At 52.7% G+C, this 12268-nt stretch overlaps 1 protein-coding gene across 2 annotated transcripts in view; it reads right to left on the bottom strand.

The window, feature by feature from the left end:
* Positions 1 to 5626: 5626 nt before the first annotated feature.
* The window catches only part of KCTD16 (potassium channel tetramerization domain containing 16), a 73057-nt gene continuing 66415 nt past the window's right edge, over positions 5627 to 12268 (bottom strand). The window contains exon 4 of one of the 2 annotated variants that reach the window (XM_072935137.1): positions 5627 to 6987. In XM_072935137.1, the coding sequence (XP_072791238.1) occupies positions 6963 to 6987 (25 nt within the window). In that variant the 3' untranslated portion in view covers positions 5627 to 6962. The remainder of the gene's footprint in view (positions 6988 to 12268) is intronic. The other variant, XM_072935136.1, reaches the window with a different exon arrangement.

The raw sequence follows: 12268 nt of genomic DNA, 5'->3' as shown, positions 1-12268 counted from the left end.
CAGCCTTAAAGCATCCGTGCTTGCTGTCCCCCAGCAGGACGGGCTGGCAGGGCTCCCAGGAGAGGAGCCAGCAGGATGCTGTGCCCGGCTGCAGGAGCCCGGCTGGCTCATAGAGAGCCTGGGGAGAGCCCTGAGCTGGGATTTTCTGGGCTGGGGCAGTGCTGGGGCTGAATTTCACCCCTCTGGGGCAGCCCCGGGCTCGGAGCCTGCCTGAGGGGATCAGGCACTGCCAGAGCTGCTCTGCTCTGCCCAGGGCTGCTCCCTGTACCCCGTTAACGTTCCTTATCAATGTGTGTTAGCATTAATTTGTTCAGAAATTCCAGCTCCAGGAGGGCAATGAAAAGGCAATTATGGAGCTGGCAGATCCAGGTTCCCCACCCCGGAATCTCATTTCTGTGGTGGATTGCAGCCTTGGAGCTGTGATTATGGTGAGAGAATACAAAATAAATCCCATCCCGGATTTGCAACTGCAGCTCCTGAAGTGCTGTTGAGGAATTTCGGTGGATTGCTCTGCAAAATCCTGAGGTGACTTTTAGCAGCTTTTATTTTGCTGGTTGGTGTGAGGGTGGAACAGGAGGTGTCAGGAGAGCTTCGGCCACATGTGCAGTGGTGATTCCAGGAATATTTGTGATCTTTGTATCAGTAAAACACCGACTTGAAAGTCACTGAAAATCTGGTGTTTTCTTTATGCAAATGTAATTGCCTAATCCTGCAAACTGGGCTTGATTCAAAACTGCTCTAATGTCATTCCCTGTGTGCCATCCCCCATGTGGCATTCCCTGTGTGCCATCCCCCGTGTGCCATTCCCTGTGTGCCATTCCCTGTGTGCCATCCCTGTGTGGCATCCCCCATGTGCCATTCCCTGTGTGCCATCTCCATGTGCCATTCCCTGTGTGCCATTCCCTGTGTGCCACCTCCCTGTGTCCCTGTCCCCGGGCAGTCCCTGTCGGGCGCAGCAGGTCACGGCTGTGCACAGGGAGCAATCCCAGCCCCTGTGTTTGGGCAGCCCTTTCTGATGCTTTGGGGGCATGGGGGCACTCCTGTGTTTGCTCTCTCGTCCTTGCCCGCCCTGGCTCCTGCCTGGCTGCCCTGAGTTCCCTCTCTGCCCTCCCACGCTCTGCCATCACCTCCTGGTTTGCTCCCTGCTGCTCACAAGGGCTGCTTTCCACGGTTTGGCTGCATGTTGGTGTTTTTCAGCGATTTCTCCCTTTTTTGTCTTTCTGTAGGATTTTTTTCTGTGCTTTCCAATAGCTCTTCATCAAATATGATTAATCTGGACTTGATTCTTTGGCTACTTTCCTCACTCATTTCATTGTGGGATTGGAACACATTTATTGCAGTATTGGGGTGGGAGAAACTCTTGTTATTGTTTATGGTTTACCTGTTCTTTGGAGAAAACACTTTCATCTCCAGCACCACCAGACTTTTATAAACATTAACTGTGTTAATGAGAGTGAGAAAAGAAATTGCATTTATGCCAACAGTGGGAACAGAATGTGTAATTTCTCCATTAGTCGATCAGGTTTGCTCATGTAAACAACATGATTAAATTTGTCTGCGTGCACCGTGCTATATGAATAATAATGATCATTAAAAAGCCATGCAAGGTCCGGAGATAACAAGATTGTGTTAGGGAAGAGCTGGGAGGGGGTGGCAGGGCTGGAGCAAACAAAGCCAGGCTGGATTTGTCAGTGCCAGAGCCAGCTTGGCCATCGGGGCTGGTGGGGCCCCTCGGGGCTGCTGAATCCCCAAAGCTGAATTTCCTCCCCCCCAGCTCGGTGCCAAGGAGTCAGGGCTGGGGAAAGGGACAAAACCTTGCTCTGAAGGGACACTGCTCGTGTGGAAAGCAATTTCACACAAGTGGAAGGCTTTGAAGTTGAAGCCTGCTTCTTGCTCAACACGCCCTGAGATGCCTCCAGCCCTGTGCTGAAGGGCCAGGAAAGGTCAGGAGCTCCTTGTCTTTGCCTTAGATGAGCTGTGGGAGGGAGCCCACGGCTGAGGCTCTCGTGGAAGGAAGGCTCAGGCTGCTCTCAGGAGGTTCCCCAGCTCTGGCACCTCTCTGCAGCACTGGGAAATGGCTGTCACCCCTCCCTGTGGCCTCTGCTCCAGGGACAGTGAGGGGACAGCGAGGGGACAGCCCAGGGACAGCGAGGGGACAGAGAGGGGACAGCCCAGGGACAGCGAGGGGACAGAGAGGGGACAGCCCAGGGACAGCAGGGACAGCAGGGACAGCGAGGGGACAGTCAGAGGGACAGCAGGGGACAGTGAGGGGACAGCCCAGGGACAGCCCAGGCTCAGCAAAGCTCCATCTGGGTTTGGTTTGGAGCAGAGGTCACTGGGTCACAGGCAGCTCCAGGGTGTCCCCCTGTCCCTGTGTCCCCCTGTCCCTGTGTCCCCCTGTCCCTGCGTCCCCGTCCATCACACACTGCAGAGCCTCGGAGGGAGTTTTGTCATTCCTCCAGGAAGGAAATACCCACACGGCTGTTCCCTGATGGATTCCCTTTCTTCAGGATGTTTGTGTAAATAATATTATTTATTTAGCAATCCAAAAACTCCGTGGATGCCTGAGGGTTTGCTGCACTGTTGAGAATTGAGGTTTTTATCAGAATTCCTCTCAAACTCTGTAACAGAAGATAGGGAAGTGCCACGAGGACTCTGCAGGCTTGGGGCCTCACTGAAAGCCAGGAGGGTTCAGAAGTCGCTGCACTTCCACGGAGGCTCCTTCATGTTTGGGGCTGCAAACCCCCAAACCTCCGGAGCCAGTGAGGAGTCCATGGAGCACACAAAGAGCAGAGGCTGCACCTCAGCGCTCAGTGGGAACTGTAAGAGGATCACTGTGTGAGATGAGCAGTAATGGATGTCCCCTCCCAGGGGCTGTGCTGTGAGGGCAGGACCACCGAGGCACTGCCAGCCCCCTGCCCAGGGCTCAGGAGCTGCTCCTGGGCATCACAGCTCTGGCCCTGCCACCCCAATCCCCATTTCTGCCATCTGTGCCCTTGTCCTGCTTTGACTGTGAGAATTGCAGCAGCCAGACAATGCCAGCGCTCCCAGGGATGCCAGCCCCATCCCTGGGCTGGGGCAGCGCCTGCAGCCCCGGCAGTGCCCAGGCCAGGCTGGACAGGGAGGGTGGCGGTGTCCCTGCCAGGGCAGGGCTGCCGTGGGGTGGCCTTTGGGGTCTCTGCAGCCCGAGCCATGCGGGATTCTGGGCTGGAGCTGGAGCTGAGCGGGGTTTGCACCCTCTGGGGCAGCCAGCAGAGCCCACGGTAAAACGGAATTGTCTCCTTTGGAAGGGCTTCATTAGGAAGATGAATGAGGTATTATTTTTCCCTCATTCACTGTCGTGATACAGAGGGGACACAGTAATTTTCCCAGCTGTGCGCAGCAGCGATTGCTCCTCCCCAGGGTTCCGGCAGCGCTGCCTTGTCATCAGTTAAACTGCTCAATCCTAGCAAGTGTTATTTGTCAGCTTAATTAGCCCTAAAGGAAGCACTCGTTTCAAAACGAGACAACAGTTTTGTTTTTCCCTGAGAAAGACAAAATGTTCTTAGCAGAGGCAACTTGTTTAAGTGGAAGAGCTTTTAAGCTGAGTTTGGTGTCATTTTTCGGTTGTTCCCCACCCCGAGTGCCCAGCTTGCCTGTTCCCTGTCCCCAGGAGCCACCCCAGACTGGCAGGGACGGTCACACAGCAGAGAGGTGAGACAGCTCCTGGCACCTGGGCAGGCTGGCACTGTCCTCCCTGCAGGGCTCAGCTCCACAGGACCCCGAGATCGCTGAGCTGGGAAAGCACCCCCAAAACCACCATCCCCACCCTGTCCCCAGCCCAGAGCCCCCAGTGCCACCTCCAGCCCCTGCTGGGACACCTCCAGGGGCAGCGATTCCAGCTGGGGCCTTTCTGTCTTTGGGTAATTGTAGGAGAATCCAGAATTGCTTATTTTACTGCTCTTCCAGGGTAAAACATTCAGAAGGAAGCTTGGGAAAAACCCCAGAAGTCCTGACTGGTGTCTGATGCTTGCCTTGGTGCATGACCACAGGAATCACTCCAGCTGAAGGCAGCAGGCGAGTGAGGTTTTAGGTGAAATTAAACCACGTGGGAGCCGGGGAAGGGGTGGAACTCGATAAGGGGGTCAATAACCAGATCTGTGCTCCCTTTGCCAGCCTAAGGGAGACATCTCCAACAGACTTCCTTCTTCAGAAAATTACCTGATCTTTTAAAAAATCCCAACAACCCCCCCACAAAAACTATCTTTCAAAAAGCCAGTTCTACCTGAACGCTCATTCTATTTCAGTCAAGAAAATGTCTCCTCAGTTTCAGGAGCTGGGCTGTAATTAGGATCCAGCTCTGCATCTTTTTCTTATTTATTATGATTCACACTAGATGTAACAATTGACTTCCATTCAGGGGTTTTTATGGTGTGCTAAAACCACCAGGTTTCCAGCTGAGGTGGCTGGTCTGTGCTTTCTGCCCTCAGCAGTTATTTGCCAGGTGAGAGCTGCTGCAGATGGAGGGGCCATTTTCCACAGGCACCAGTGGGGTTGCGTGGGAGGAAGGGCAGGAGCTGCCTGCTGCTGGGGAGGGAGGATGAGCAGCAGGGGAGGATCCAGTTCCTCCTCTGGTGGCCTGGGGAGGACGGTGGCTAGTCCTGAGCGGGAGGGAGGGCAGGGAGGATGGGGTGGCATGGCCGTGTCCGTGTGTCTGTCTGTGCTGCATTTGCTCGGGGGACAGAGGGGAGCAGCAGCAGCAGGGACAGCTGGAAACCTTCCAAACCCTTGCATGAGAGCTGAGCTGCAGAAAGAACAGTTCTGAAAATGCCTTTATTCCTTGGTGGATACAAGGAACTCATTTCTGGTGTCTTCCCATGCGTCAGCTGGTGCAGTCTTTAATTAAATTATCCCCAAGTGATGCAAAGCCAGGGGCTCAGACAGAGCCCGTGCTGCCAGGCTGGGCAGTGTCCCCTGGCTGGGCTGGGCTGGGCTGGGCAGTGTCCCCTGGCCCTGACACTGCGCAGTGTCCCCTGGCCAGGCTGGGCAGTGTCCCTTGGCTGGGCTGGGCTGGGCTGGGCTGGGCAGTGTCCCCTGGCCCTGACACTGGGCAGTGTCCCCTGGCTGGGCTGGGCAGTGTCCCCTGGCCCTGACACTGGGCAGTGTCCCCTGGCACTGGCCAGGGTGGGCAGTGTCCCCTGGGTCCCCTGGAGCTCTCCTCTCAGGGCCAGCACTGCACACAAGATGTACCATGAGCAGTGTGCTCAGCTCAGGGACCAAGAGCTCAAGAAGACTTTGATCCCAGCTGGTATAACTTCTCTTTTAGGAGATTTTACTTGCCCAGCTCAGGAAACACCTCAGGAAAAAGCAGGTTCATCCATGCACCAACTGCAGCTGGCTCTGCTCCCAGTTTGCACATTCCCACCAGCTGCTCCAAGCCCCCAGAGACCCCTCGGGGGCACCACGGCAGCCTCAGCTCCCAGCCAGTGCCCAGAGCTGCAGCCACGCTCGGGAGGGCTCTGGGGTGATACCCTGCCCTCGCAGCATGCTGAGCTTTTCATCTCCCTGCTGCTCCCCTGCATTAACCAATAAATCTCCCAGATCCAGAGAGTGGGAAGTGCTGTTATTCTTGGTTTATGGATGGCAAAATGAGATGCAGAGAGGTTAATAGCAAGTCTAATTGGACAATAATTACCCACTTACCACACTGAAAATTAAGAAATAATCCTGCCATTGTCATTACATCAGCAGAACAAGGCGAGAGCAGTGTTCACGTCCTCCCCATCCCACCATTTAGCCAAACAGCTGACATGCAAATGAAAGAAAACGGAGCACAAGAACAGATAAATAAATTGTTCTTTCCTTGTTTAACATCTATTTTGCACCACTGAGTCACTCAGGATAGAAGAAAATTATTAAATTTCCTCTGGAATCTATTAGGACATGACAAAACAAAGGCAAGCTCCATTTGTAGAACACATCTGTTGGAAAAGAAATGGAAGAAATAGGATTTAATTACTGCTATGGACTGGCTTCACTTCATTTTTCTGGGGAGGGAAAAATGTAGGATAAAAATTTCTGCCTTAAAAAAGACCAGAGCTCTGATAATTCTCTTTCTCCTTATGTTTTGTCTTTCCTCTACCAAGCAAATAAGACCATTATAGCAATGGCACCCCCTGTATTGATTTATACTCTGAATATTGGGTCTCAGTTTACAAAGGGGATTTTTCTTCCAAGTCAGCACTTAGAAGCTGTTTTAATAAGCACTGAAACTCCAGTTTCAGTGTTATGAATGAAAAGAAATCATAAGACACATTGGAGAAAATATTTTATTTCATTTTGGGTTAGCATTTGAATTTAAGTCTTGCTTTCCTTTCCTTTTTTAAATGAAAATGTCTGTTTGGAAGACGACACTTAAAAAACCATTTGTAATGAGACAGACTGACTTAAGACTGACGTGGGAAATGAGGAATTGAGCTGGAATTTTGATTTCAGTGGCTGAGGGCCCTCAGCACACACCAAATGTGAGCCAGGCCCTGGCTGTGCGCTGAAGTGCAGCTCTCACACGCTGCAGCACCAGGGCAGCTGCAGCTCTGCTGCAGGGCAGCTGCAGCTCTGCCATGGGTGGCTGCAGGGCAGCTGCAGCTCTCACACGCTGCAGCACCAGGGCAGCGTGCTTGAACTGCGCTGCTTGTGGACTGGATTGTGATCAGCACCACCGGATTTATCTGGGAAGGAAACTTAGGAAATGCAGAAGAAACAGAAAAGCACTTTGCAGGTTTTTCAGAAGTCCCTAGCACCCAGTAGAAAGGGATGGTCTCTATCTGGTTGTGAATTGTGTAGCACAGATGGAGCTGCAGATTAAATCCCATAAAGGCGATCGATAAATCTGCAGAAATCCAGTATCTGCAATTAAATCCGCTCGAGCTGCTCTCTGAGTACACAAATTGGGAGCTCAGAAAGGACCTCTGCCTCTTGATGCTTCATTTTTTGCTGTGAATGCTCCTCCTAATGAAAAATGATGGCAAACAAAAATAGATTTTCTGTCACGGGGGTAATTGTTCTTCTTCTTAGTGGACTCCAAATATTTCTGTAAAGCATCATCTGCTCTTTAAACACATATTGTAGAACATCAATGGAGGTCAATACCTATTGTCAATGAGTAAAATATTAGAAGTAATGAGCTGACCTGTTTCTTATTCAGCTATTGATCCTGCCTCTCTCAGGCTGGTTTGCCTGAGACGTGCAACCTCGGGGATTTGCTCTGAGAGCCAGGCAGGGACCCAGCCTCTGCCCACAGGAGCTCATTCCAGGGTCATCCCCAGGCTGCTGGGGGAATTAAAGGATTCTTAAATTGTCCTGAGTAAAACAATCAATGAGGTGCTGAAAGGTAGGGGCTTCTACTGATTTTATTTACACTGATGTTGCTGTTAGTGGGAAATGGTACTTTTGGTGTATAGATTTTAATTAAGGCTGCAAGCAGCCTCTCAGAGATACAACTAAGATTGGAGGGGAAAATTAATTTTTGTGAGTCTGAACTGCCTGTTTCAGTAATTGTGAAGATTAAAAATTGAACTGGGCATTGAAGATACTAGATTAAATAAACAGCAGAGTATTTGAAGTTCTATTCAGTGCTGCTGCAGTGAATTGGGTGAGTGGCTGGCCCAGGAGTGGAAGGGAGGGAAGCAATTGTTGCACCTTTGGTCACACTTCTGAGGCCTGACCTGTGCAATTCATCCTTAAAGGGATTAATCTGATGTGCTCTTGGAAATGCTCTGGGCAGGTGCTGCTCCGGGAGCCCCCGTTTGTGTGGAAATGAAATTCCTCCCCAAAGGGCTGTTGTATTGGAAATGCAGGTGAAGCTGGTGGGAAGAAATGCTGATGTCTGACTCCAGCTCAGAGGCTGAATGATTTCTTTATTATGACTGTACTATAATACATTAATACACTATTTAAAGGAGATACTAAAACTACAAACCTGCTTTTCTAACTACCAAATCTGACTCACAACTCATAACCCTCTCTGAGAGCCCAGCCCCAGGTGGGTTGGATTGGCCATCGGGTTCAAACAATCCTCACCAGAATCCAGCCAAGCAATCACCCCAGGGAAACAATTCTCCAAGCACATTCCACATGGGAAAACAAGGAGCAGAAATAGGAATGGTTTTCTCTTTCTTCCCTCTATGCTGCTCTATGAAAAGCCCTGAGAGAGGAGCATGTGCCTGGCGCAGTGGGGCCGGGGCAGGGCTGTGGCACTCAGGGACAGGCACTGGTGGCCCTGGCATGCAGGATGGTGGCACTGAGGGCTTGCCCTGCTGCAGGGGTCCCTGGTGTCACCCTCAGCTGTGTGAGCAGCTCGGCTGTGCTGGCAGGGAGGGAATGCACAGCGCACAAAGGGGGAGCAGAGCCCCAGAGGCTCCGGGGGTGAGCCCCACGGGCTCTGGCAGCTCTGCCCAGCCCGGCCAGCCCTGGGTGTGCAGGGATGGAATTCCTCTGGAATGCTTCTGGAGACAGCTCTGCACCTGGGAACACCTGAGCCTGCTGGAGGCAGTGCAGGGAAACCAGGCTTGCAAACATCTGACAAAAACACGCCTTCCTAATCAATATTGAAAGGCTCCCTTCCCAGAATTCGGCCTCTGGCACTGGTTCAAGCCTGTCTCTCATCGAGTGATTGATTTCTTTATTTCTCTCCTCTCCTGCCAGTTCCTGGGAATGTGATTGAGTTAAATCTGGAGAACCTTAAAAGTGCAGTGGCTTTGTCAGGTGAGGGAGTGAGTGAGGGCTCCTGGCTGGAGACTGGGCTGGGCTGGGCCCTGGTCAGTCCTGCAGGACAGATGGATCCTGGAAGTGCCCCTTGGGAAGAGGCTGGGGCAGGCTGGGCTGTGAGAGGCAGGCTGGGGACCCTGGGGCTGTGCAGGGACACCCCTGGGGCTGTGCAGGGACACCCTGTGCTAGAAAATGTGGTGCCCAGGGACTGGGCATGCCTTGGGTCTGCACTGGCATCACTCAGTTCCTGGCACGGAGCTCTGGAAAGCCATTTTCTGTTTTGTGAGAAGATGTGGTGCCAGCCTGGCAGGGCATTTCCACCTCCTTACACTGGGTAACACACGGGGCAGTGAGCCTGTCCACCAGGCAGTGGCACAGGGGACACCAGGCAGCGGCACAGTGACACCAGGCAGTGGCACAGGTGACACCAGGCAGTGGCACAGGGGACACCAGGCAGTGTCCTTGTTTCCTCTCCCAGTTCCCTGTCCCAGGCTGTGGGCTGGCAGCTGGCTGCAGTGTCCTGAGCCATGGCCAGCTGCTGGGGAGGGCCAGAGCTGACCAAATGGCCAGGAATTCTGCATACAGCCAGGAACTCTGCATACAGCCAGGAATTCTGCATAAAACAAGGAATTCTGCATACAGTAAGGAATTCTGCATGCAGCCAGGAATTCTGCATACAGCCAGGAATTCTGCATACAGCCAGGAATTCTGCATAGAACCATTTTCGCGTGGTCAATACACCAGTAAGTACTTAAAGTCTTTAGAAAATCTGCACTAAGCTCATCTGAAATTATGGTTTTCTCACCAGAACGTTTTCAGCCATTCTCTTTTTTTGGTTTATTCCTCCAAAAGTTTTATGCTTTTATATACTGGGATTCTTTCAATACCTCACAAGAACTGGAGATATTTTTAGGTGATTTTCATTAATATTTGGGTCAAGCCTTACAGTGAGGCTGAACTGTGGTGAAGGCCAGGGGGTAATTTTGGATTAACCCTTTTCCTGCCAGAACAGACGGTGCCTCCGCCACAGCAGCTCCATCCCTTGTCTTGGCCAGACCTGCTCCAGGAGTGTGGACACCAGTTCAGGCACAGACTGCTGCCAGGCACTCCAGAAATAGCCACACACAGAAGGGATAAGGACAAGGTCACTGTTTGGGGGGTTTGGACTCCCTCCCATCTGCTGTCAAGGTAAAGTCTCTCCTCATGTTGCAGAACTTCCAAATCCCCAGCAGAAATTGTGCGTGAAGAGGGGGAGTTATTGGCAGTTTAGCAGTGATGGAGCAGGAGAGAGAGTAAATGTTAAATGCACTTTACTATACAACAGATTTTCAGTTTATGGCATCCCAATGCATCAAGAAAAGTTGCTCGCTTCTGGCCAGGAAAATGCCATTCATTTGCTATTCATACTGCTTGGAAAAGTAAGTGCTGTGCTGACGGTTATTGACATTGTCCCAGCTCTGGGAAGGGCTGTTTGCACCTCCCCTCCCGTGCTGGGGAGTTCCTGCTCTTCCACCAGAGCTGCTCTTCCAGGACCTGGCTCCTTCCCTCGGGAGGGAGCGGCAGGAGCAGTGGGGCTGGAGCCCAGCTCTGCCCTGGGGATGGGCTCTGGGGGGCTGGCTGCTTTGTGCCTTCCCCACAGCACTGCTGGGACCTGCAATTTGGGAATTGCAGCTCTGTGTGCCCTGCTCTGGGGGTGGGCTGCCCTGGGGATGGGCTTTGGGGGGCTGGCTGCTTTGTGCCTTCCCCACAGCACTGCTGGGACCTGCAATTTGGGAACTGCAGCTCTCTGTGCCCTGCTCCCACTTCCCCTCCTGTCCAGGGCTGTGCTGCAAACCTTTTCTCTGGGTTTGAGCTCAGTGCCGTGCTCACTGTCTGTGGGGCTCAGACAAACCTCTCCAGAGAGTATTTACATTGTTGAAGCCTCTGCTCTGCTTTTCCAATCTAGGAAATTATTTATTATCTTAGCTTTGTCACGTTGGGGCTCTGGGTATTTCGGTCTTGCTCTGAAGTTTCCTACTTAGACTGCTTCAGGTCAGGATCAGGTTAATGATGTGGTGCACGCTGCGTGGCAGCTCCCTGCTCCAGACAGGGGGATCTGGACAAAATGCCCAATTCCCGTGTGTGTTTGGCACTTGGAGCTGAGCACAGCTGGGGACTATAACAAACATCATAAATAAAGCACAGTCCCCTCCCCAGAGCCCTTTCCAGCCCCCTCCCGTGGCCCTGAGCCCCGTGGGACAAGGACAGCAGTGAGTGCTGTGCCTGGGACAGGGTGCTCATCCTGGGCTGGGACCCCGAGGGAGCCAGGGCTGTGCAGGGAAACGTGGCTGGCAAGGATCCCTCGTGGATTCGCTGCTCCTGATGCTGCTGGCAATTACTGGAGTGAGATAAAAGTGTTCCAGGAAGAGAGAGCAGGAAGGGGAAAACAACCCCTCCGAGTGTGCAGAGGAGTATCTTGGTTTTACAGCTGCACACAGCATCGATCAAAATGCCACCTGCACAGCCTGGCTGCTACCTGGAGCTCCACAGATCCCCTGGGCTTACAGCATGCATAAAATGCACATTTAATGAAGCAGGCTCTGTCTCTGGATCCAGGAGGCTTAACAAGTGGAGTACAGACTATATATGTCCAGTCCTGCTCACAGCAGAGGAAAAGGGGTTCCTTTCACCAGAGCCACCAGCTCTAATTCTTACAGCTTAGCAGGTGGCGTTCTAAAGTGTTCAGATGCTCTCGGGAGTCCTTTGAGGGATGTGCAGATCCCCGTAGGGTATTTAGTGACACTGGGCAGGCTCAGTCAAGGCAGATGTTGGGGAATTTCAGAGGTGTCTGTGCAGAATCAACCCCAGACTGGTCCAGGCTGGAAGGGACCTCCGAGCTAGTCCTGTCCCCCTGCCGTGGGCAGGGACAGCTCCCACAGAGCTCCAGGCCCTGTCCAGCCTGCTGGCCAGTGTCCCTCTGCAGGGGCCAGCCCGGAGCCCTGGTCTGAGCAGCTCTGTCCGTCTGTCTGTCTGTCTGCTCCTCACAGCCCCAGGGCCGAGGCAAGAATAGGCTATTTTTATTTCAGAGTGCCTCAAATCCTGGATTTATAACTTATTAATGATGAGTTGATCTCGGGAGATATTAACTCTGTATTTACAGAGTGTTTAGACATGCTGAGGGCTGTTTTAAATGTACCAGCTGCTCAGTGCTGATTTAAGTGCACAGATGTTCTTATTAGCATAACATTCAAATTCGATGCCCTCCTTATCTGCATCCTGCCAAAGCACAGAAACAGCGGCTGCACAGCCCGGGAGCTCCAGGCAGGAACAGCCCTGCCTCTCCCAGACCTCGGGAGCTTCTCAGCTCCTCGTGCCGTGCCGTGCCATGCTGTGCTGTGCCGTGCCATGCCGTGCCGTGCCAGGCTCCCCGCAGGTGCTGGGGATGGACAGAGGGGGATCTTCGGGGTGATTTGGTGGAGCTGCTCGGGCTCAGGGCTGAGCAGCCCTTGGGTCCCCGTGAACCGAGGGTGGGGGTGAAACCTTG

Source organism: Taeniopygia guttata, chromosome 13, assembly GCF_048771995.1.
Source record: "Taeniopygia guttata chromosome 13, bTaeGut7.mat, whole genome shotgun sequence".
Taxonomy (NCBI): Eukaryota; Metazoa; Chordata; class Aves; order Passeriformes; family Estrildidae; genus Taeniopygia; species Taeniopygia guttata.
The sequence above is the reverse complement of the archived record's forward strand: the minus strand, read 5'-3'. Positions and strand labels throughout refer to the sequence as shown.